Here is a 27,496-nt window from a genome sequence, read left to right as displayed (position 1 = left end):
TATATGAATCAAAGCTATGGTACTTCATACTGCTGGGTTTCTTGAGAGTGAGATATTCCACAAAATTCATGTTCAAATATTGAGATAAGTGTAGGATACTGGAACTGAGGCAGATTAAAATAATTTTCATAAACCTTATATTGAACTACCTAAAAATACTTGAATTTACCACCAGCTACATATTATAAATTCCGTACCTCAGTAAACCAACATAAATTATGTTAAAAGTTCCTGTGTCAGGAAACTGCATCTTCATTTACAAAACAGTTCATAAAATCTTCTCTTATTTTCTTAGCAAAAATGGTGGTTCTGGATCCCCCCCCCCCCCTCCCCCCAATTTCAAAACAAAGAGTAAGAGTTCCGTCTTCAGTATTTTCATGATCAAAACATTCAGAGAGCGAGTAAAAATTTGGTAATGACTGTATTAAGAAACTGTCCAATACACTGGTCATTGGAATGATGAAATTACATTTTTGCTTCCTGAGTAATTTTAATTTGAAATACTCAAAATGTTGTTGCCAAAATGATTAATTATTTTCAACAATTTGGCTCTATCTTGATGCCTGGAAATTCCTGAACTCCGAATATTCTTGCAAAAAGTAGTTTCACAAGTTGATAACAAAATGGCAGTCTAGTGGCAATATCTCTAATTCTAAGTATAACTGTAAGTCTTCTATTCAAACTCTGAAAGCAGTTACAAATACTTTGCAGAAAACTACTGCTGTCCCAAAAACTCTGTCATGCAGTTTTTGTAAAATATGGGCATTAAATGTATAACTTGTCATTCTGTACTTACCCCTCCAACCTTAGTGCATTTCATGTGTTCAGGCATTATTTTCAGCTGATAAAGAAACATGGTTAAGTGTTAAGGGTGATTGGTTAAAAGGATTGTGGCTGGCAAACTTGGCCCAAAAGTGTACTTTGAATTGTGAATAGCCAGAATAATTACTGTGCATCAAATTCCTTTCAATGACTCCAAAAGCTGGAATTTCTGGTAACTGGATCATTAACCCAATGTTCTTTGAAACCACTGTCAATAGAGATGAGCATTATCAAATTTTGATAACTTCTACTCTCAGTTAAAGGAACATAAAAGACAGCACTGCTCTTTTCAGCAAGACAGAGCTCTCTGCCACACATCTTGCCAACTATTGTCTTATACTCTTGAAGCCTTCACAGAAGAAGACACAATAAGCAAAGGTTTGTGCTCACCTCATTTTCTGAATCTGAATGCTTGCAATTTGGAGATAGTATTACATAGACAAAATAATGACAAGTAGCAGAGCTTCAAACCTCAACAACTCTTGAGACACTTGCTTTACACATAAGGTACAACAAGAATATTTCCAAATTGTGACAAAACTTGTTTTTAGAATTTATGTTCTTTGCTTCAGAGAAAAAAGTAATGGGGTCTGAGCTGTTGGAAAAACAGTGAACAGTTACAAAATGGAAAGGAGAATGAATCAAAGCAACTGATTTTTTAAAAACATTTATCACTCAGGTAACACAACATTTCAAATATATACATTTTTTTTCAACAGTTTGTCATTCTCATCAGAATACTATTACATTTGATTTAAGTCCAGATATAGAACATAAATGTTTCAGTAATACTACACTGACAGTGCTTCTGGAACAGTTGATCCACATGGACCTTCAAAATGAAATCTGAAACAAAAACACAGCTACATGTATTTGACAAAACAATGTGGGAAATTATCTTTTTAAGATCAACAAAATATAGTAAACCTCGTAAGGTTTTTCCCTCTCTCAGATTTTTATTCAAAAATAAATTAGCTAGAAGTTGAAAAGAAGAAGGAATTAATGAAGTACACAAGGATCAACTGGATATCAGTGTCAAACAACATACCATAAAAGGCCATGAAATGAACTGATGAACTGAAATTTTGTAAACATTGAAATATCTAGAAAAATATCCTACACACACACACACACCTACACACACACACACACACAAGCTGAATACCTGACATTGACCAAGTATACATGTATTCCCAACTCCTTTCACTCCACCTCCTCTTGCCCCGCTCCCTCCTTCCCATGTGTGACCCTCTCCTCATCCTCCTCATCCACCCCTCTCTTTCTCCCTCCCTGTCCCTGTCTCTCATTTCCTCCTCCACCCACATCCCAATAGGAGGTTGCTGGTTCTTAACCCCAAGTATTTCTTTCCAGACAGTAAGTACTATGTACAGTGTACTCCTGATTATCCGTGTACGGATTATCTGGTTTGCAGATAATTTGTGCATCTAAAATGTACATGCATCACACACACACACAGAGACTGGCAGCGCAGGATGCTAACCCAGATTGACAGTGGAAGATGACTGCATGCACACAGAGACATCAGCTGCTGATGCTGCCTCTACTACCCATCCAATAGACATAGTCCTGAATATATGTTTGAAAATATCTGAATTATCCATGTATCATCTCCCCCATGTTACCCACAATAATTGAGAGTACAGTGTATACCAAGTTTGACTGACATTTATCCAAAGGTTTACAATGAGCTTTTTACCGGTGGCTTTGCACATGTATTTCACATATATTCTCTACATTTACATCATCAGGGTTGCCACAAGTTTCCCAATTTAAATTCCCTGATTTCCAGACAAGTTTTAGCGTTTTTCCCTGACAAATTTTGAGATCTCAAAAATCTGTAAGGATTCCTGTATTTCTCCCTCGTGTGTGCAAAAATCTGAAGTATTAACATCAACAACTTTTATAATGAATTGTTTTTAGATGGAGAAAGCAAACCAAATGGTACATGTGTTTCATTAAGATCACTGTTGTTATTTCATTTCAATAAAATGAAACACATCTGGTGACAAAAATGTGCATTTCCTTGGTGCTGCAAGACAAATTTAAAATATCTTTACTGTTTTGAGAAATAATGTCGGAAAAAAGTAGGCCTCTTGAAAGAAGTATATAAGGCAGGAAAGAGTTGTGTAAGCCAACACTATAGGTGACCACGAATAAAATGTTGGTTCTACTATGTTTGTTATTGTCGGTTATTATCCACCGTGTTATGTATATTCTTTTACAGGTATTGTGTGATTTTTCTTTTGAGAAATATAAGAGTACATAACGTACGAACAACCAGTAACTGCCACAATTTTCTATTTCTTATCGTCCAGTCTTTCTAATCTATAAACTACTTTCGAAGTGCCAAAATATACTACAATAATAAAATGTCTATACAACGCTGCACTGTACAATGTACTTATGGTGAGACAGTCGCAACTCCTTAAATCCATCGCCCATGGCTTATAGCCTGCCAAGGAGCACTACAGTCCTTGGTTAAACGACGAAAATCCAACGCATTACGCCATACACAGACAGATCCGGCATGTGGACAGATCAGTGACACTAGATCCAACGTGCGTGGCCTGCACATTAATGGGAAATGTTGGGCTTCAGATCAGCAGGCCTGATCCATTAGAGATACCCACAGAAATCGCCTGCGGTTTTGGCCCGGCACGGAAATCCACTCATGTGGCCAGCTATCCTTGAGCCACAGACACCAATGAAATGAGGCTGCCATGATCAATCCATATAACAGATAGCTTGTTCAAACATTCTGAGAATCAATAACAACTCACTGGAACAACTGACTGTAAAGATCGTTGCTGATGCGCAGACATGTGTAAAAAAGACAATCACAATCTCAGAACTAAATTTTCGGTCATAGACTTTGTCAGAAAACGGAAGCATACACACGTGAGTGCACTCTCTCTCTCTCTCTCTCTCTCTCTCTCTCTCTCTCTCTCTCTCTCTCTCACACACACACACACACACACACACACACGCACGCACGCGCACACACACCAATTCACACGATCATCAGACAACCATGCACACATGGCCACCATATCCGCCTGCTGTGACAAAAATCTCTGAGAATCAGATCCAAAGAAACCACTCTTCACACCTGCCTGTCTCTCGACGGCAGCTGCCCTGTTGCGCTAGTTGCAGTACTGACTGCAAGCTGCAGGGAGTGGTAGGAAGGGGAGAAGCTAGAGGAATGAAGAAGTAGGGAAGGGCCGCACATACTCAACTGTGTCCAGCCAGTGACGATGTATGACATCTCAGTAAACAAACCATTTCATGCACAAAAACGAGATTTTCCAGTGTTTTTGTTGTTTTTTCCTTTTTTTTCCAAATTTCCCTGACATGTTTGAAATTCCCTGATTTCCAGAACTTATGGCAACCCTGATCATAATCTACGAGCCACCTAATGGGGCGTGGCGGAGGAACTTCTGGTACCACTAACTGATCCCCCCCTCCCCCCACCCCACCCTATTCCACTGGCAAATGTTTCGTGGGAAGAACGATTGTCAGTAAGCCTCTCTAGTGAATTTCACCCTGCCGTTTCATTTTCATGCAGTTGATTGTTTATGCCACCTACGGCATCTTATCTCCTCAACTACGTTCCATACAATGATATAATTTTGCAAGTACATTCAGTGGTGTAAGTGGGTACACTCTACAACATATGTTGGGATTACAGTTAATAGTACAGAGTAACAAATCAAAACAACATGAGAAACATAGAAGTAGATATCCTCGGTGTAGCAAAGCAGCTTAAATCACTTAATAAAGGCAAGGCCTCCGGTACAGATGGTATACCAGTCAGGTTCCTTTCAAAGTATGCTGATACAATAGCTTCATATTCAGCAATTATATACAACCACTCACTCACAGAAAGCTCCGTACCTAAAGACTGGAAAATTTCTCAAGTCACACCAATACCCAAAAAGGGAAGTAGGAGTAATCCATTGAATTACAGGCCCATATCACAAATGTTGATTTGCAGTAGGGTTTTGGAACATATACTGTGTTCGAACATTATGAAGTACCTCAACGAAAATGATTTATTGACACATGGTGAGCACGGATTCAGAAAATACTGTTCTTGTGAAGCACAACTAGCTCCTTATATTCCTGAAGTAATGAGTGCTGTTGTGAGGGGATATCAAATTGATTCCATTTTTTAGATTTCCGGGTGGCTTCTGACACCGTTCCTCACAAGCATCTTCTAACCAAACTGCATGCCTACGGAATATCATCTCAGTTCTGCAACTGGATTCGTGATTTCCTGTCAGAAAGGTCACAGTTCTTAGTAACAGATGGACAGTCATTGAGTAAAACAGAAGAAATATCCAGCATTCCCCAATGAAGTGTTATAGGTCCTCTTAGTATTCCTGATCTATATTAATGACATAGAAGACAATCTGAGTGGCCGTCTTAGATTATTTGCAGATGACCCTGTCATTTACCGTCTTGTAAAGTCATCAGATGACCAAAATGAATTGCAAAATGATTTAGGTAAGATATCTGTATGATGAGAAAAGTGGCAACTGATTCTGTTGGCTCCCACCTACATAGGGAGAAATGATCATCATCCCTAGCCACACGACATTTCATTTATCATGGTAAAATAAGAGAAATCAGGGCTCACACAGAAAAATTTGAGTGCTCGTTTTTCCTGCGTGCCATTCGAGAGTGGAATGGTAGAGACAGTTTGAAGGTGATTCACTGAACCCTCTGCCAGGCACTTTATTGTGAATAGCAGAGTAATCACAAAGACATAGATGTAGATCATGCATAATGCAGCAGTTTACTACATAAACAGTGAAAAACTTTTTACCTTTCATCATTTTGTCAGGGTTGTTAGTGAGAACAAATTTTACAAATGTCTGAAATTATATGCAAAGTTTGTTGCAAGTGGCAAAGTACTCTCATTCTCAAATACTGGATGAGTTATGTCTTGGGCTATACTCCTTTCTCACCTCCACCCCTTTTAATAGGTACAAGGTTCACACCAAGACAGTAAGTGACATGTGTACCAAGTTTGGTTCAAATTGATCCATTAGTTTAAAAGATGTGGAACATACATAATACTTATACCAATGAGCCAAAACATATGACCACCTTCTTAACAGCTTGTTTGTCCGTCTTTTGAACGAAATATACAGGGTGTACATAAAGTCTGGGAACACTTTCAATTATTTATTGCACAAGAAACAAACATTATACAACCTTCTTAACAGCTTGTTTGTCCGTCTTTTGAACGAAATATACAGGGTGTACATAAAGTCTGGGAACACTTTCAATTATTTATTGCACAAGAAACAAACATTATACAGATACCATACATATGTCATTTTGAAGAGAAACCCTGAAAGTTTTTTTTTTTCCATGTATACCACCACAGCGTAGTTTTGTAATTTGCCGATAGTCAGCACTATTCGCAAACATGGCGGGTTCAGGTGCGTAGCTGTGTTGGAGTTCGACAAAAACAGATTTGTTACAGCTGTTCAATGGATGTTTAGAACCTCATATGGTAAGAAGCCACCAACAAGGAAGCCCATTTACCACTGGCATAACAAATTCATTATGACGGGTTGCTTGTGCCCGGCAAAGAGAAGCGGACGTCCGTGTGCGAGTGAAGTGAATGTGAAGTGCGTTCGATTACCGCATTGACGCCTGCCGGGTGACTCATGGTTCACATATCGAATGTTTGCAAAAAAAAAAAAACTTTCAGAGTTTCTCTTCAAAATACAATGTGTATGACATCTGCACCATGTTTAGTTCTAGTGCAATAAATAATTGAAAGTGTTCCCCCGACTTTATGTACACCCTGTATAGCTGATAATGTGTATCAGGGATCCAACAATTTGTTGGTAGGTTTGTGGCATTAGATGTCTACATAGGTCATGCAATTTGCGTAAATAACGGGCCGCTGATATGTGTACGCGATGATGGCGTCTGATAGAGACCCAGATCGGTTCCATAGGATTACATCAAGCAAATTTGGTCACTGAGACATCAACATGAGTTCACTATAATGCTCCTGAAACCACTGTTGCATGGTTCTGGCTCCAAGGCATGGACAATTATACTGCTGAAAGATGACATTACTGTCAGGGAAGACATCAAGCACGAACGGACGCATGTGGTTCGCAGCTGTCAGCGTGTCTTCAATTAGTACTACAGATCCCATGCAAGTGCAGGAGAATGTCTCCCAAAGCATAATACTGCTCCCACCAGCTTGCATCTGTGGTGTGCAGCACATTCTGAGCCATCATTCACCTTGATGACAGCATTTGTGAAAACAACCATTGACTTAGTGTAGCAAAAGTGTGATTCACCTAAGGATGCAACACATTTCCACTGATCAACAGTTGAATCCCAATAGTCACATGCCTACTGCAATTGTCAGCAAATTTTGTGTCAATCAGCACTTTGAAGTTAGTGCTTGTGAACTAAAGCTAGATAATGTAGTGTTGATATTAGCAACTGTGCACAGGTCCCCATTAGGAGAGTGAGAGCTATTCGTAAAAAAGTTTGTGACTCCCTATTACACTGTCTGTCAGACAAAAAAGAGAAGTTATTAATTTGCTGTGATTTCAATGTGAACTTTCTAAGCAATTCTGATAGGAAAAGTGAACTATAAGTGTTCTTAATGACATAACTTAGTGATCAGTTTCCCTACATATACAGCTCAAGGCAGCAGCAGTCTAATAGATAATATATTTGTGCAGTAAGAGGATGTAAAGCTAACACATGCTTTCCCTGTGACAAATGTATTATCAGACTATGATGCACAACTGATTAACTTACAAAATTTAGCAGGGTGTACAGTTCAGAAACCAGTAAGTAAAAGTGTAAGGCTGGTCAGGTCAACCCAGTATCTGTAGAGCACTTCAGAAAAAGTTTAAGAAATGTTAATTGGGGAGATGTATATAATGAGCCAAATGTCAATGACAAATGCAACATGTTTTTTGATAAATTTATATCGCTTTTTGAACACTGTTGCCCCCAAAAAATTACTAAATGTAACACCAAACAGTTTTCAAAGAAACCTTGGATCACTACAGATATTCAAGTGTCTTCAGAAAGGAAAAGAAAATTGTATGAGGCAGCAAGAATTAGTAAAGACCTAGAAGTAATTTTATACTATAAAAATTATTCTAACATACTGAGAAAAGTTGTCAGAAAATTAAAATATTAGTGATGAAATTAGCAACTTGGGCAATAAAATCAAACCAGTATGGAATGTTGTTAGATGAGACACAGGAAAAGTAACCACTGGGAGGTAGTATTACTATTGAAGAGAATGAGACCATCTTAACCAATAGTACACAAGTAGCTAACGTATTTAACAACCATTTCTTATTTGTGGGTGAAAAAAATTGGTGAGAATAGTTCAAAAGAAAAAGCCAAGCAGTACACCGAAGAGTCAGTTTTACGAAATCCTAGTCAGATTAATTTTAATTTAACAACCTCTTATGAAATAAGGAAAATCATTAAATCTTTGAAAAATAAATGTTCTGTTGGAGTAGATGACATCTCTAACAAGCAGTTACAGCTGATGTTCGAAGTGTCATCTTTAATGCATCAAGAACTCAAGGTATTTTCCCAGACAGGTTAAAATATGCCATTGTCAACACTATCTACAAAAAAGGGGACACCACAGATGCCAATAATTACTGGCCAGTATCCTTGCTCACAGCATTTTCAAAAATTGTTGAGAAAGTAATGTACTCAAGAGTGGTTAGCCATCTCAGCAGTAATGAGATACTTAGTAAATCACAGTTTGGATTTCAAAAATGCTGTTCCACTGAGACAGCAATATACAACTTCACTGCCCACATAACAGAGTCTTTTAACACTAAAATGTCACCAAAAGGAATTTTCTTGTGACTTATCCAAAGCATTTCATTGTGTGAGCCATGACATTATGTTACGGAAATTACAATTCTGTGATATAAATGGAACAGCATATGAGTGGTTTAAGTCATACCTACAGGACAGGAAGCAAAAAGTTTCTTTATATGCTTTGAGTGATTTAAGAAAGTTTCCCACTTCATCTAACTGGGGTGAAATTACATTAGGTGTTGCACAGGGTTCGATCATGGGTCCCCCTCTGTTCTTGATATATGTGAATGATCTCCCTTCTTATCTGAAGCAAGAAGCTAAACTGACAATGTTTGTTAATGATACAAGCACCATTATAAATCCAGTAAAAGAAACTCCAATAGAAAATGATACAAATAATGTCCTTGGAAAAGTTATTGATTGGTTTTCTAGAAATGGACTTGCTCTGAACTTCAAAAAAACACAGTACACTGAATTTTCTACTGCAAGGAGTACAGATCCTTCAATAAATATAACACAGGGTAGAGCATACAAAGTTGCTGGGTGTACATATAGATGAGAATCTTAAATTGAAAAATTCATATTTTGGATTTTCTAAAGCATCTGGGTTCAGCAACTTTTGCAATCAGATTAATTGCTAATTTTGAGGGTACAGAAATTAGCAAGCCATCATACTTTGCATACATTCACACTCTGATGTCACACAGAAAAATATTTTGGGGTAACCCAACACTTAGGCAAAAGTATTCAATGCTCAAAAGAAAGTGGTTAGAATAATGTGTGGGGCTCATAGTCACACATCTTGTAGGCATCTCTTTAAAGGTTAGGAATTCTTACAACAGCCTCACAGTACATTTATTCAGTAATGACATTGTTCTCAACAATATGGACCAGTTTAAAAACAACAGTGACATTCATGATTATAATACCAGAAGAAAGAAAGACTTACACTATCCTCTGCTTAACTTATCTTTGGCACAGAAAGAGGTAAAATATGCTGCTGTAAAACTATTTGATAAATTACCAGATGAAATAAAATGTCTACAGACAACAGTGACAGTTTTAAAAATAAAAAATTGGTTCAAATGGCTCTAAGCACTATGGGACTTAACATCTGAGGTCATCAGTCCCCTAGACTTAGAACTACTTAAACCTAACTAACCTAAGGACATCACACACTGCTAGATTGATTACTCAATGTGTGTGGGAGTGGAGTGTGGTAATGTTTGCAATCTCCATGATATTTTGATAAAGCCATACACGCCTCCACACCCTTCTGTGTCACTGTGAATAGCATGCACCTAAAGGATGTTTGCTGGTCTAAGCTGGGAACAGATTTCATGTATGCATGAGCCGGGGACTGATCAATGCTACCACTCCTCTAGTACCACAAATTCCAACCATAGTTCAGTGACTATCACAAGGCACAGCAGGAAAGTTTTGTTTTTTGCTCAAACTGCAACAAATTAAAAAAAGACAAAGAAAACAAAATATGAAATGCACCACTTGGATGGATGGCTCAAGGCAATATACTTATTAGTGGGAAACATTTGAGAGTTTCCCATTCTGTATGGAAAGAACACAAAAACTAACCAAAACACTCAAATGTGTGAAAAAGTTTCATAATGGTAGTTTACATGTTGAACCACGAAATGTTCAGCAGGAATATGCAGCAGTTGTAATTCAATCAAATATGAGGAAAGGTTTCAAGAAATCTCTTAAAACGACATTGATGATGATGAGGTCACATACTCCGAGGAGCATAGGGGACGATGCGGGAGACCCGCACTGCTGTACTAGGCAAGGTCCTAGTGGAGGTGGTTTGCCATTGCCTTCCTCCGACCGTAATGGGAATGAATGATGATGATGAAGACGACACAACACCCAGTCATCACGAGGCAGGAAAAATCCCTGACCCCGCCGGGAATCGAACCCGGGGCCCCATGTGTGGGAAGCGAGAATGCTACCGTAAGACTACGAGCTGCGGACAAATGAGATTAAAGACTTATAATTTGACTGGTTGCCGGCATGTGAGATCAAAGTGAGCAACATACTGAAGGGAAACATTGATGTATTGGAGAAAACACCTGCTTTAATACTTATTGTGCTCTGCAGTGTGGGTATATTATATTAAGACTGGAATTGTCTGCTTAAGAGGAGCCTAACTCATTATGGTGTTTCAGCTGTCAAAGATAAGAGTACATCATTCTTCCTTGTAAGGCCAAACAAGCTCCAACGGAAATTCATGGATCAGAAACATTATATTCATCACCACAAATATGTGGCAACCACATGGTTTAGATTATGGACTGCAAAGTACAGATTGTCCCACAAAGTGGTTTACGTTATTTAAACTTTAAAAACTCTAACAAAAGTAGCAAAAACTATGAATTTTTTAAGCCACATAGATGATCATGACATAACTGTTGATGTTTTACTGTTGAAGATGTTCAAAATGTCCCCTATTGGCAGCAATACAGCATGTGCAACACTGTGAAACAGATTGTTAGATGTGTTATATTTGCTGTTGAAATAGATTTACAGGCAGTCACAATTGCATCTCTCATATCATCCAGTGTACATCACTTTGTGGCATAGATGGTACTCCTCCCCATAGAAAATACTTTAATGGCATTAGATTCAGAGATCTGGGTGGAAACAATACTTCCTCATTGACCTATCCACCTCTCAACAAATATTTCATCTAGGAATTGCCGCATGTCACAATAGTAATATGACTGTGCACTGTCTTGTTGAAAAAAGCAATCATCATCTGAGTACAGTTGAAGAGCTGGTACAATTTGTTTCTGCAACATGGTAAGGTACTTTAAACCTGCCACTGTTCCTTCAAAAAAGTCCTCTGATGCACATACCACACCACACTGACAACCAAGGAAGATTAACAGTTTGTTCTTCTGTAGCATGGGGATCCTCTCTTGCTCAGTACACACAGTTATGGCAATTGATTATTCCATTTGATTTAAACATTGCCTCACCAGACCAAACAATGAAATCAGTCCACTGTTCATTATCACAAATCCATTCACAACATCCATGGTACCCATCCAAATCAAACTCATTCATCGTGCAGAGCAAACTAGAAATGTAGGGTTTCCACCTTGCTTGCTTTAAAATGGGATGAACACTTGCTCTGCTTACACCTGATTCATGCACAGCTTGCCATATGGTCTTCTTTGGAAATTTTGTGAAAGCTTGTACCACTGCATCCACCCTTATTTTGTCTGCTACTATTTCATTTCTGCCATAATGTCCCTTTTTCAGATCATACGCACTTCCTTCCCCCTCAAATTTGTTGCATAATTTCGTTCTTGTTACATGCGAAATTGGCACAGTACTAAACTTTGCTTGCAATTGTCTCTGCACTTCTTTCATGTTTTCACATTTCCAATAACACTTTAAAACCCACTTTCTTTGCTCCAAAGGCAAGTTTTCAGCCATCTTGTTACTTACATGTAGTTACTGGCAACTGAATGTACACAAAAGAGAAACATTCACTGGTTGTGAGAGCACCATATAATCACAACAGGATCAAGGTCATCATTAATACATCCTCAATTATTAAATGAAATTACAATTAAATCCAGACCATTTATCAGCTTACAGGCATTGATAAATATCAACGGGGGCAGTTGAAAATGTGTGCCCCAAACGGGACTTGAACCCAGCATCTCCTGCTTACATGGCAGATGCTTTATCCATCTGAGCCACTGAGGACACAGAGGATAGTGCGAGTGCAGGGACTTATCTCCGGCACAGTCTCTGTGAGACCCACATTCCCAACTTACTGTCCACACACTACATTTGTCGTGCTCCTGTCCACTATACTCATTACTTGCGGCAGTCAATCTACTGATTACCGTAAGAGTTCAGGCAATGTGAGTGCTTCCGCACTGAAAAAGATCTTTGGCCAGTGAGGCTTATCCATATGAAGATGGTATCTGTTCTTTTGGGCATGTCCTGAAGTCCATCTTCTTATATCAGTTATTAAAAGTTCAAACAATGTAAACACCTTTGTGGGGCATCCTGTATTTATAGAGGCAAAGAAAATACAAGAAATAACTGTTACTAGACAAATCTCATACATAGAGGTCAAAAAGAAATTAAAAGCATTTCAATTTCCGGCATTTAATATACCTTTTTCTTCAGTCATTAAGACACCAGATACTAAAGAGTTGTGAGGGTATAGACCCACATGCAGCAGATGTTGGACTGTTTCAAGCCCTATATTTCAGAAGATTTAATTCTGCTTGGTAACATACTTCCAATGGCCTCTCACTCTAACATTTATAGTACTCCCTGAAGGGAAGCTACCGAGATGAGTGGTGAGCAGAGAAAACTTTTCATGATATAGCCAGCTGGCTGTTTTTGAATACTAAAACAGTATTCACAACTGGGTGAACATGACAAGCCAGATCCACTATGACACTGACGCAGCCATACAGGGCGTTTCAAAAAGAAAGAGCAGATTTCAAACATTTATTTCTCAAAAACTACAAATGATAGAAACACAATTCAAACGTTTCTTGTCAGAGAAAGGTTCAAAGTTTTTCAATGGTCCGCGCAGAAGTTCCATGCAAATCCGCAGTGGCGCTGGCGTTTGTTTGTAGGAAAATGGCGACGACACCACAGGAACGATCATTTTGTGTGCTGCAATTTGCAAAGTTAGAGTCCATTGTTGGTGTGCAACGTGCATTCCGCCGTCAATTCAACAAACAGCCGCCTCGTCATAAGCAAATTTATGAGTGGCATCACAGATTCGTAGAAGATGGTTGCATCTGCAAGCGAAAAAGCACGGGTCGTCCACGCACATCGGATGAAAATGTCGAGCGTGTCCGTGCAGCTTACGAAAGGAGCCCTAGAAAATCCACGACACGGGCAAGTCACGAACTAAACATGTCTAAAACAACGGTATGGCGCGTTCTGAGTAAGCGTCTGCACATGAAGCCGTACAAACTGCAGTTATTGCAAGCATTGCGTCCTGACGACCACAACAAAAGGTTCGAATTTTCAACTGCAATTCTACAGGACATGGAAGAGGACAATTTTGCCGAACGATTAATTTTTTCAGATGAATCAACGTTTCACATTTCTGGTAAAGTTAATCGGCATAACGTACGAATTTGGGCGAGTGAAACTCCGAGGGACGTTATTCAACATGAAAGAGACTCACCAAAGGTTAACGTCTTTTGTGCAATTTCGGTAAACAAAGTTTATGGACCTTTCTTTTTCATGGAGAAAACTATCACAGGAACCATTTACCTGGACATGTTAGAAAACTGGCTATTTCCTCAACTTCAGGAAGATTCAAATCACTTCATCTTCATGCAAGATGGCGCCCCACCACACTTCTCTGAACCTGTACGACGGTACCTAAATAACACCATTCCAGGACGGTGGATTGGAAGAGCAGGAGCACAAGATCAATGTCATCGTCTGTGGCCTCCCAGGTCACCAGACCTTACTCCCTGCGATTTTTATTTGTGGGGGTACATAAAGGACTGTGTTTATGTCCCACCTATGCCCGCTACTCTTCAAGAGGTACGACATCGAATTGTTGCGGCCGTGAATTCGGTAACTAAAGACCAGTTGCGTCGTGTGTGGCAAGAAATGAGATACCGGTTTGATATTTGTCGTGTAACAAATGGTGCTCATATTGAGGTACAGTTTTGATATTTGTTGTGTAACATTTGGTACTCATATTGAGTGAAGGACCGTTGGAATTGTGTTTCTATCATTTGTAGTTTTTGAGAAATAAATGTTTGAAATCTGCTCTTTCTTTTTGAAACGCCCTGTATTAAAGCACTTTAAACAGCTTAATAGGCAGCCTGATCCATGGTGGAGCAATAAGTGTCAGCCTGCAAATTGGGACAAATGCACATTTCTGTGATGGTTCAAATAATAACAATCATCATCTGCAGAGAACTTTGCAGCCTTACAGGCTGTGACAGCAAAAGCACAAGAAACAACATGAGAGGCCAAGAACTTGTCATGACAGACGTTTCTGGACATGAAAAATTATTCAAAGAGTTGCACTAAAACAGTGGAAGCTATTGGGAAGGTGTATTCAAATAACTTGTGAAGACATTACACAGACACTTGCTGGATGTTTAGTTTTAGTCACCATTGCTGATGCATAGGATCCAGCTCTTTGCCGCTATCAGATGCTGATGGAAAAAAAAAACAGAGGTATATCATTGTCCTTTCTCCTTGTAGAGCTGGATTTGCCATTGCCCAAAACTTCCAAAGTGCTTTTGAATATGACTGAATTCAATACAGCAAAATGTATCCTCCTTGTAGTCTTTAATCAAATCTGGCTGACTGAGAACTATCTGGCTCATGCAGGGCAGCAATATTAACCCCCTGCTGAAACTAGGGGAGAACTACATGTTGCCCAGTAGTTATTCTCCTTACTACAGGCATAGGAAAGATCATGGGTGCAAGGTCAATCAACATCCTAGAATCCAGGACACTTTCTTTGTCTATAACATGTAGGGAAGTTGGTTATATTTTGCTGTGACAATCAAGTGAAGCAAATTAGCCAAGCAGACATGTTCAATACTTGCATACAGAAAATGGTACAAAATTGCTATTTAAAAATTTGATTTGATTTTTTATTGGTCCAGTTTTATCATACAGCACAAATTGTATAATTGATATAGGACACATCAAAGATAAGTTACAATAATATATAGTATTAGCAAAATAGTAGGCAAATTAAAAATATGTACCTATTACAATTAATTTTGTTACGTATTCAGAAATTCTCTGACAGAACAGAAACAGTGCTTTATTAGAAATGCCTTTAGTTTAGCTTTAAATATTGGATGAGTAGCATTTTTTATTTCCCCTGGTATCTTATTGTGTATTATTACACAAATGTTAATTATGCTCCTCTGATAGGTGGTTGTTCTGTGATATTTTTGATGTACATTTGATTTCCCTCTGGTACTATAGTTGTGTACATTTTTGAAACTTCCTGGCAGATTAAAACTGTGTGCTGGACCGAGACTTGAACTCGGGACCTTTGCCTTTCGTGGGCAAGTGCTCTACAATCTGAGCTACCCAAGCACGACTCACGACCCATCCTCACAGCTTCAATTCTGCCGTTACCTCGTCTCCTACTTTCCATACTTCACAGAAGCTCTTCTGCGAACCATGCAGAACTAGCACCTGGAAGAAAGGCTATTGCGGAGACATGGCTTAGCCACAGCCTGGGGGATGTTTCCAGAATGAGATTTTCACACTGCAGCGGAGTGTGCGCTGATATGAGACGAGGTACTGGCAGAATTGAAGCTGTGAGGACAGGTCATGAGTCGTGCTTGGGTAGCAGGAGCAAAGAACAAAGGAGTTGTTTCTTGTTTTATTCATTTTTTGGGTTCATACTGAAGTGATACTTTCTGCACTTGCACGTGAAAGGCAAAGATCCAGAGTTCAAGTCTCGGTCCGGCACACAGTTTTAATTGGCCATGAATTTTCATATCAGCGCACACTCCGCTGTAGAGTGAAAATCTCATTCTGTGTACATTTTTGTTCTGTAACAGTTTGCCTGTTTTGAGGAGGTAGTCCCTAGTGAACAAGATAGTTTCATAAATGAATAACCTTGGAACATTTAGAACACCAAGCTCAGTAAAATGGGATTTATAGGACTCCAGATTTTTAAGGTCACGAATTATTCTTAGAGCTCTTTTTTGCATTCTAGAAACCTTTACACTATGAGTTGAGTATCCCCAGTAAACGATCCCATATCAGACTAGTGAGTGAAACTGTCCATAGTATGCCCGCAGTACTGTTGTTTTGCTTGTTGTTAGCCTTTAAAATTCTTAGGCCATAGCACACAGATGATAGTTTTCTAGACAAGTTATTTATATGTGTGTCACACTTTAAGTCTTGCTGAACTCATAGACCCAAAAATTTTGTGACACATTTTCTAGGCGATCATTTTTTAATTGTGCTTGAATAGACATTTGATTAGTTAGAGGAATTAAATGAAAATTGACACACACAGTTTTTTCAGTATTTATAATGAGTTTGTTTTTTGTGAACCACTCAGACAGCCTTTTCATAGAAATTTCTGCTGTGGACTGCAAAGTTTCTGGACTGGATCCATTGAGCAATATGCTGGTGTCATCAGCAAACAGGATAGTTTTTGTGGGACTCATATATTCAACTAAGTTGTCCACATAAATCAAGAAGAGTAGTGGACCTAAGATTGAGCCCTGTGGTACGCCATATTTTATTGGTAATTCACTAAAAAGAAAGGAGTTGTTTTTTGTTTTATTCATTTTGTTGAATTCATACTGAAGTGATACTTTCTGCCTGCGGTTTTTTAGGCATGAACACAACCAGCTATGTGCTACACCTCTTACTCCTCGTCTTTCTAATTTCTAAATTTTTGAGCAGAATGTTATGGTCCAGGACGTCAAAGGCTTTTGATAGATTTAGAAAAATACCCGCAGCCAATTTATGTTGATCAAGGGATTTTAAAATGCAGTCTAAGAATTCGAAAATCGCTGTCTGTTTAGATTTAGACTTTCTAAAACCATATTGTTGTACTGTAAGAGGTGGATATTTATTTATGAAACTTAAAAACCTGTCATAGAAGAGTTTTTCTAGAATTTTTGAGAGGGAACTTAACTGTGGCTTGAGTCAGTAGTTTGATATTTTTTCAGAAGAACCTTTTTTTAGCAGTGGTGAAACTTTTGCTATTTTATGGAAATACACCAGTTTTTAAAGAGAGGTTGAAAATTTTTGCCAAGGGGTTTGCTATGTGGTGAGCACATGCTTTTAATATGAAATCAGGTACTTCATCAAGACGACTTGACATTTTATTGCTTAATGATTTAATTTTACTTATAATTTCATTGGGGTTTGTTTCATAAACATACATAGAAGCAGTCGAGATCACTGACTTGCTGGAGAAACTTGGGACTGGTCCTTGACAGTTTACTTCAATGAGGTCTTCAGCCAGTTAAGTGAAGTATTCATTGAATTTTTCCACAACTGAATTTGGGTCTGTGACTTTTGAGCCTTCTAGTGTTAATGATACATTCTTTTTCTTTAGCACTGAACTAAAAGTTTCTTTCTTTATAACTCTCCATATGGCTCTCAGATGAGTTTCTTATTAAATTGTCATTCCACATAATTTTTGCCTCTTTGACTACTCTACCGTAGATTCTTTTGTAGGCTTTTGAATAATCTGCAAATTCTTGCATTACTCTATATTTCTTACAATAGTACTGCAGAAATCTGTTTCTCTCACTGGAAATTTTTATGCCTTTAGTTACCCATTACTTATTATTGTTAGGTTTTACTACTTTTGGAAATGCTACATTAAAATAGTGAAGAAAGATGCTCTGAAAACTCGTGTACATGCTATCAACATTGTTCTGAGTGGCAATGCTTTCCCAGTTTTCCTTCACCAGTAAGAGATTAAAAATTCTAATGTTATCTTCAGAAAAGGTTCCTTTTTTCAACTACTTTTTCGGAACTGCTACTACTTGTTGGCATTTCTATACACAGCAGCTAAGCCTCATGATCACTATAACCCATGCTTAGTATTTTGCTTGTGAATCTGTAATTTGTTTCTGACGTGAATATTTGGTCAATAATGGAATTTGTGCATTCTGTTAATCTTGTTGGGCAGTGTATTGTGGGGATCATATTGAATGTGTTGGTCATATTTATCAAAGCATCTCTGGTGCTGCTATCTTTTGAAAAATCAATATTGAAATCCCCACAAAGCACTATCTTCATATTTGGTGTACTGATCCTGTTTAGCAGAACCTCTTGTTTATTCATGAAGACTGGCAGGTTTCCACTTGGTGCTCTATATATATGTTAATAACTATGAAATTAAGCTCTGGCAGTTTAGTAATGGAAAGCTCAAGTCTTTTTCAATTGATTCAATATAACTTTTACTGACATCACAGAACTTTATTTGTTCTTTCACAAAGATAGCAGAGCCACCATGCTTGGAAAACTCTCGGCTAAAATGACTTGCTAATCTATATCCTGAGATTGAGGTTAATTTTATTTCGTCATTTCGCAGCCAATGTTCAGTAATGCAAATTATGTCTACATTTAGTGCATACTGGAGTAGTGCTTCCAGCATGGAAATTTTATTTGTGAGTGACTGAAGTTACATAATGAGTGCATGGTTTTATCTATAGTCATTATAAATGGCTGTCATAAATGAAGGTCACCAAAAAAATCAGTTTAAAAGTGCAGAGTAACATTTTGGATCCTAATGGTCTATTTTTCAGTCACATTTCATTGTTTTTGTTATTAACCAGCAAGGCAATGTTGATACCTGGGCTTTGCAAGAGCTAATTTGGCACGCGATGAGATACTATCACATTCCAATTCAAAGCAGCACACATTACTACCTTGCATTGTGAGAACAAAAAATGAACATAGAAAAACCTTCACATCATTAACACAGTAAAAATTTATTGCTCAAAGCTGCAGTGGCACACTGCATGCCAGGAATGCGCCATTCCCAGTTTCATCTTGCGGCAGTGGCGGAACCATGATGTCAGCACCCAGTGATGTCATGGGGACAGCAGACACAATGTGTGAATGGTATCGCTCGCTCCAGTCACAGCTACTAGCATCTCCAGAAAGTGAGTGACAAAGAGCACATGTGATTGTACCACAGATGACATGTAGGAGAGGAACAAAAAGTGTCAGTGGCAGCTGCACAACTCCATGATGATGGATGATTGTCTGCTCACTGGACACACTGGGGGGTTAGGCCACCAGAAAGCCTGCTGGACAATAATGCCCACAGTTCCCCATCAGTCTTGACCCAGATGGCAGCACTGCAGTTCATGGGAGCTATGTCCCCCAGGTGGGACTTTCTGCTCCAAGAAAGATTATAGATGGCTTAAACGAGCAGGAAATATCATGACATAGGTCCAACCTCCTTGCTGGATAGCTAAGTACATTCCCCACCAGAACAAGAGTAACATTTATATAGGATTGGCCATATGCTTTGTTACTGTTAAGCAACAGTGACATCACTTGACCTACTTTTCTCACCCAGCTAGCTCCTGTGCTCACCCCAGTTGTAGCTGACTGGTGTCTTTGTGTCAGACTTATGCATTTTTACTCCCCTCTGCATGGCCATCACAATGATGGCTAACTTCTCTCTCTATGATGTCAAGCTGTTGCACTGGTGTCTTGAGCACACAGTTCTTACAGTGTGTAGCAATTAACCCTGTCTTGCAGCCATATTATGTGCAATATCAGTAGTTCTCCTCTATTGGCACTCCGCCCGACTGTTGTGTAGAGACCTGCTTTGCCTGCCATTTGTGTTACAAGGGGAAGGCATCAAAATTTTACTCCACTATGCAAGTCTTACTTCATAGCAGTTCAGTAATTACCTTTATGGCTGTACTAATAAAAATAATATATATATTAAACACTCAACATAACTTCATGTAGTTCTGCACACTATTGTAAATCATTCTCAACAAGTAACCACAACACTGTCCACACAAGATGAACATACAGATAAGTCATAGTGTACATAAACAAGCCAGAGATATATTAAAATAAACAGATGGTGACTAGGTGTGAAGAGATTTTTCACAGATGCTCAACATAGCAAAAATTACAGAGAGAGAGAAGATTTATTATATTTACTTGTTCCTTCAGTCTCAGAGACTACAAACATGCCTACGCAGATGACGGTACTGTTGGTGGAAATGTGTGGCAACATATGTGTAAAACTGCAGAAAAACATGACTGAATACTTTTTTTAAAAAAATATGTCAATCAACTGACTGTTAATAAGTAAATTTCAAATTCTTCTAGAAAAGTTTTTTAGTTACAGGTGGAGGCTGTTTTCTATAAATTATGTGCAATACAATGCAGTCAGTGATTTGTCATTAAGTGGTTTTGAGTGTTTAGCATATTATTTTTATTTTTGTATCCTTATAAGTAATAACTATTGCGCTCTATAAATTATTTAATATTCATTGGTATACGAACTTGACAACAGTAATGGAATGTAACTAAAAATTCCACGGCCCTGAACTCAGGACTCAAAAATCTCTCAACACATTAGTAAATTACACATTTTCTGACTGAAGATGTTTTTATACTCATGTAACTTCACAAAGTAACATTTTAATCACATCTGGATTTTGAAACTTTTAAAATTACCATGCAAGTGACAAACATTACTTTTCTCATGGACTCATGCAATCTTTCTTTACATATTTTTGCCAATGAACATAACAGGTGATTAGGAAAGCTAGATAATCTCAAACAAACAAGTCTCAAGCTGCACATACACATATCTTAATCAAGATTTTGTGGCATACTGACCACACTGCATGTTGATATGTAAGTGGAAAAAGTACCAAGTGAACAAATCTAAATGTCATTAAATCCCTTACTATTCTCAAGGATTGAGAGGTAGCAGTATTTGAGTAATTCAGAATGGTGACATAATACCAAACCATCGTTGCACTGAATGTATGATGGTTAGTTGAACTACTGTGTTGGAGGATGCCATTTTAAATTCGGGAAGAGTAAGACACTCGAAGATGCACCTAGACTACAGTGTGACTGTGATAATGGAAAACAAAACAATTGTGTGTTCTGCAATAGGCATCAAATCTCAAGTATTTGCTGTGTCAATAGGTTCAATACCACACAACACCACCACAACCAATTGTGTGCTCTGTGCACACCATGTGCAACAGATTCATGAACATGACACTAAAGAAGCATACATCCTCTATAGAACAAAAATTGTGCTGAATCTGAACAACAAATGTCCTTCCAGTTGTCCAATTGGTCTCAAGGCCGCCCAAGGCAAGTTACTGAAAATGTTTGAGAAGTTATGTGTCATTTGACATCTGTGGTGCACAGTAACTGGACAGTGTTCAAAGGCTCCATGGCTCCATACACACAGTTAAATATCAATAGCTGAACCAAGTGACACAAAGTATGGCAGTTTTAGAGCATTCCATCAGTACATTCACTTGCAACATCGAAACAGTAGCTTTCTGTGCTCATGATCTGATCTTTCAACACCCTCACATTCTTCAGCTCCCAATAAAATACTCACTCCCTATTCACTAGCTGAATCCATCATTATAGCTTGAGGTGTTGTTTAAAGATTCAGAGAGACTGCCATGCAATCCCGCAAAGTTTAAATGTAGAAGAGGTCTTTGACGTAATTAAGTGACTGGCCTGTGTTATATTGTAACAATACTTACTGAAATTCATTTGTGGCAGGAGTTTCCTCTAGGTTGAATTCTGCCACAGGTACACCTCTGGCTGCTACCTGAGGAGCAAACATTGCTGCCGGATACACAACAGAAGATGTACCCACTACTAAACACAGGTCACAAGAATCCAAATGTAAGCCTGTTGACCAAAAAAATAGTTAAAATAGTATCTTGTGAACTATAAATTTCAAGATCAACACATCAAAGTAAAAGTAAGTATACCATATCAAACAATGTTTATCACCCAATTTTCACTTCTGCACAATTCAGTTCAGATAATAAGAGAATATAGGCATTTTAAATGTGATGCTACAAAATAATGCTGAAGATGAAATGGGTGGATCGATTAACTAATGAGAAGGTACTGAATCGAATTGGGGAGCAAAGAAATCTGTGACAAAATTCAACTAAAATGAGGCTGGTTGACAGGAAAAACCCTGGGGCATCAAAAAAGGTATTGTCAGTTTGGTAATGGAGGGAAGTATAGGGAGTAAAAAGTGAGGAAGGAGATCAAGGTCTGAATACCATAAGCAGGTTCATATTAATTTAGGTCACAGTAGTTATGCAGCGATGAAGGCGCTTGTACAGGATAGACTGGAGTGGGGAGCTCCATCAAGATGGTCTCTGAACTGAAGACATCACCACCCACAAACACCCTACATAAATATTAAATTATTATACAAAACTGCCGGCTAGTAAGTAATTTCAGAGAGAAAAAAAATTTAGTACTGCCAATAGACACATATCCAAGTAAAAGCTTTCTGAAAGCAAGTGTAGGGTCATATGCCTTTATACATGTCTATCGGCAGTACTAAATATTTTGCCCCCTAAAGCTGAATACTGACTAGCTATTCTGTCTCATAATTTAGTAGTTTTTCTTAACTGAATTTTTCTTTTGATAAAACTATATAGATAAAAATTTTAGTGAGTCCTCTCGAAACATACCGAGGGTACAAGCAATCCCTCTCAAAATATACTAAGGGTCTCACTGAAGCCTTCACTGACCGTAATTATCCTCCCAATCTTGTACAAAAACAAATCTCCCATGCCTTATCTTTCCAGTCTCCCGCCAACTCCCAAAGGCCCACCGTCTGGCCACAGAGGAGCATTCTCCTCGTAACTCAGTACCACCCAGGACTGGAGCAACTGAATTACATTCTCCTTCAGCATTTCGAATACCCCTCGTCGTGCGATGAACTGAGAAATGTCATGCCCACTATCCTTCCCACCCCTCCCACAGTGGTATTCTGTCGGCCACCGAACCTACACAATATACTCATCCATCGTTACACAACCCCTGCTCCCAATCCCTTACCTCATACCCCTGTAACAGACCTAGATGCAAGACCTTCCCCATACATCCTCCCACCAACACCTACTCCAGTCTGGTCACTAACATCACCTATCCCATCAAAGGCTGGGCTACCTGTGAAACCAGTCATGTGATCTACAAGCTAAGCTGCAACCACTGGGCTGCATTCTATGTAGGCACGACAATCAACAAGCTACCTGTCCGCATGAACGGCCACCGACAAACTGTCGCCAAGAAACAAGTGGACCAACCTGTTGCTGGACCTGCTGCCAAACATGATATCCTTCATTTCAATGACTGCTTCATGGCCTGTGCCATATGGATCCCTCCCACCAACACCAGCTTTTCTGAACTGCACAGGTGGGAACTTTCCCTGCAATACATCCTGCATCCCCGTAACCCTCCTGGCCTCAACCTTCATTAGTCACTGTCCTCATCCATACAACCCCTTCCCTGTTCCCTTCCAGCACTACACAGCCGCCATTCCACCACCACACCCAGTCCTACACAGCTGTCATTCCACCACCATACCCAGTCTTTTTATTTCTCTCCTTTTCTGCTACTTCCCCCACCTCTACCCTGCACCCCGTCTAATACACAGCACCTCACTGTCTGCCACCCCCACCATACTATCCCTCTCTCTCCCCGCCCCAGTACCCTTCTCCCTTCTTACCCCCACTCAGTCGCCATTCCCATCATGCACTGGAACTGCTGCTTGCAGTGTGGTTTCAGTTGCCTGATACTGCAGTCATGTGTGTGAGTTGCGTTTGTGTGTGTGTGTGTGTGTGTCCATTGTTGATGAAGGCCAATGGCCAAAAGCTTTAATTGTGAAAGTTTATTTTTGTTGTGCCTATCTACGACTCAGCTTCTCCGCTATATGGTTAGTAGCAACTTTCCTTCTCATAATATCGTTACATTCCATCCTGGATTTTCCGTTGTTTGATAAATATGTTTATATTTTGATACACAATTCTGATATTGTTATATTTTCAAACACACAAAAAGTACATAGACTCTATTGTTTTATCAAATTTTGGCCTTTGTACGATTTGAAAACTCTCTGGGCCATTTGAACTCAACGATGACTCTCTGTATTTTTATTTATAATTTCCAAATGCAAATTTACATACCAGCTTGCACCAAGACTTCAGGATCTAACCCCTCCCCAAACCAGACAACATGAGGTCGCAGAAGTCCTCCACAGCCATTTGATTTGCAGTGTGGCAATTCAGAGACAGGAATGTCTGCTGAGACTGCACCTGGGTCTGGAGCCCTAAACATTAATGAAATCAGGTGGTAACAGATTGGCTCTACATCAACCTATGAACAGGAAAGAAGCACTCTTTCAAATGAAAAATTAGCCAGTAAGTCATTTAATGCTAAACTCTGATTAAAATTAGTTTGTGAATGATGTTTTATCGAGTCAAGAGGTAGGAGTCAGCTGTCATCCAATCATACTTTTTCGAGTGCCACATGCTTGCTGTGCTGTTCATTTTGTAGGAATGTGCAATACTTTGTGAAATATAGCTGGCTGTGTGCCGGTAATGCTGGCCCCCAGCCACTGTATTCTGTCAGTCACAAAGTAATTTTAATAGCAAAATACACACACACACACACACACACACACACACACACACACACACTCACTCACGTGTGTGTCCTCTGCTAAACTAACATATGCAGGTTGCCCTTTCTGTAATTCATTACGGCTTATTTATTTAAGTATTTTGTCCAAGTATTTCCAACTTCAACATTCTTCCTGGCTTCTCTACTCATTCTGTAGCTGTGACCTTACATTCAGTATATTAATTTCAGTATAGGAATGAAGGAGGTATCTGGGCTAATAGAAATGTAGAAAAACAAGTAATTAACAGGATGAAAAACATATTTCTGCTGTGCACACTATGCAGGAACCCCGACACAGCATTCTATGCAATTTATTACCTTTGCAGCCTTTCCAAACAACATCCTCTCCAGAGTATGGCTGTTGAAGAGACTTCTACAGCACAAAAAGTATTAGTTCATATACTCTTACAAACGGAATGGAAAAAAATCCAACTTTTTGACAATAACAGCTTTCTCGTAAAACAAAACTCAGTTCAGTACATCCCAGTTAATTCTAAAGCTTTTTAAAATAATTCAGCTATATCAGAGCAAATCCAAAAACTTTCATTGTAAGGTCACTTTTACATATGTTTCAACAAAATGTCTTCTTCTTTGACTAACTAACTACTGTAAAACAATGTTCTTGGTCTTTTGCTAGATAATAATGAAGACAGTGTAATCATTCTGAAGAGGACTGATTTGTTAGATGTAATAAGCTGGTTGCTCGAAGCATGGGAAGAGATTCCGAATGTGTCACTAGTAAGGTCTTGGAAGATTCTTTTAGACCGTGAAGATGGACTTCTAACTTTGAATCCATGTGTGAAACCAAAGTCAAAGATGGAAATGAGTGAAACCAAAGTCAAAGATGGAAATGATGATATCATTTTGTTGCTAAAAAATGTACCAGGCTGTGAGATGTCAGTGCAGAGGACATTGCAGAATGAATAGCAAATGATGAAGTAGCTGAAAACGAAACGAAATTGTGAAAATTGTGGCTAGGGACAAGTAACAGAAGAGAAGGAGACAAACTTAGATGACATGAGAAATCCAGTTCTACATTCAGAAGGGTTCAAGACAACTGAGACAGTGCTGCACAACATCAGCGAGCAGGAGAATGTGATGCCAGATGATATCATCTGTTTGCGTAATGATGCCATCTGTTTGCATAAGTGGAGGGATATTGCAGCACAGAAGAGGAGAAACAGTCATCTATCCAAGGTTAAAACCTGTAACTTTCATCTGTTTTTGTTAGGTCTGGCTTTTCCCATATGTGTAATCATACATTCATACTTTACGATGCAGATTATTGGATGTTTCCTGTAACAAGTTTTGAAGGGTGCAGTATATATATAACAAAGAATTACAACTAACATGTATTATGTAAGAAGTCAGAAAATGTTAATAAAATTGGGTTTTGGTATAAAAAAGGGTGTGCTGAATGGTACAGATGGGGTCAGAAGAGAGAATTGTAGAACTCGGGTCTATCAGGCTTTTTAGTTGTCTGGCTCGACATCCCACCACATTATGCCAGATAGTCTAGGACCTACTTTACTTGTAACTAATACCTTAGTTTTGGTCTTATTTAGTTTTAGATTATATCTTGCAAGAATTATTTCTATCTGAGGCAGTATTTGCTGCTGATAGTCCTCACTATTAATCAAGATTGCTGCATCTCCTGTTAAATGTGACCTTTCTGTTTTCTGACCATGAACTTTAACTCCCGCTATCTATAAATTTTCTCTACTTCATCTAATGCTTTTTGTATGTGTATCTATATTACTAAACAGCTAACATGTTGCACAGTCATTGGTCCTAGTTGCAGGTTGCCTATCTAATGGCTTTCGAGGATTTGATTTTCAGTATTTCATATTAATTATTGACTGAATTGAAAATTTTTTAAACACTATCGTAATCTACCCATTAAGAGGTACAATCTTATATTAAAAGTCCAACACAGCAAGACAGATGTTACATTTAGAAACTGTGTATATGTCTTGATGCAGCGCAGATCATGACGCGCTAATTACCCAGACTACATTCATCCTGCATTTGAGAGTGAGAGCACTTAGCGACTTCCGACAAACTTTAAACATAATTTCAAACCTTTTCCAAGCTTTCATGTTTACATGCTTAACATAAAATATTTAACACATTAACTCATTTGTAAAGTGATAAGAGGCTTGACACTGTTTTATACATGGGAGTCCAATTCTTTAAATAACTGGGGTTTACTGGTATTAAATAATATGGGTGATGGTCAACATTCTTGTCTCAGTGCTTGTCTGACTTCCACCTGCATTTCTTGGTGTCCACACATCATCACCACACTTCCTTCTCAATACTAGCTCACAATAACTCCCAAGCTTTGCATCCATTTTTACTCTACATCTTACTTGTCTACAATCACTTGAAAATCTAAAAGGAAGGAAGATGGGATTTAGGACTGCATTAATGGCAAAGATATTAAATATGAAACACAAGCTCAGGTACAGAAAGTATGAGGAAGGAAATGGGTCATTTCATTCTCACAGGAAACAGCCCAGTGTATCCATTATTAGATTTCAGGGAACCCTTAAAAATCCAATTCAGGATCTTTAGATAAATAATTTAAAGCCTGCTTTTTCTGAAT

At 38.6% G+C, this 27,496-nt stretch overlaps 1 protein-coding gene across 8 annotated transcripts in view; it reads right to left on the bottom strand.

The window, feature by feature from the left end:
• Nucleotides 1–1,473: 1,473 nt before the first annotated feature.
• LOC124596063 (NAD-dependent protein deacylase sirtuin-5, mitochondrial-like) overlaps nucleotides 1,474–27,496 on the bottom strand; it is a 120,796-nt gene continuing 94,773 nt past the window's right edge. For all 8 annotated transcript variants that reach the window (XM_047135040.1, XM_047135044.1, XM_047135043.1 and 5 more), the window contains 3 exons: nucleotides 24,393–24,535; nucleotides 21,939–22,089; nucleotides 1,474–1,668 (listed from right to left, as the gene is read on the bottom strand). In XM_047135040.1, the coding sequence (XP_046990996.1) occupies nucleotides 1,614–1,668; nucleotides 21,939–22,089; nucleotides 24,393–24,535 (349 nt within the window). In that variant the 3' untranslated portion in view covers nucleotides 1,474–1,613. The remainder of the gene's footprint in view (nucleotides 1,669–21,938; nucleotides 22,090–24,392; nucleotides 24,536–27,496) is intronic.

Source organism: Schistocerca americana, chromosome 2, assembly GCF_021461395.2.
Source record: "Schistocerca americana isolate TAMUIC-IGC-003095 chromosome 2, iqSchAmer2.1, whole genome shotgun sequence".
Taxonomy (NCBI): domain Eukaryota; kingdom Metazoa; phylum Arthropoda; class Insecta; order Orthoptera; family Acrididae; genus Schistocerca; species Schistocerca americana.
The sequence above is the reverse complement of the archived record's forward strand: the minus strand, read 5'-3'. Positions and strand labels throughout refer to the sequence as shown.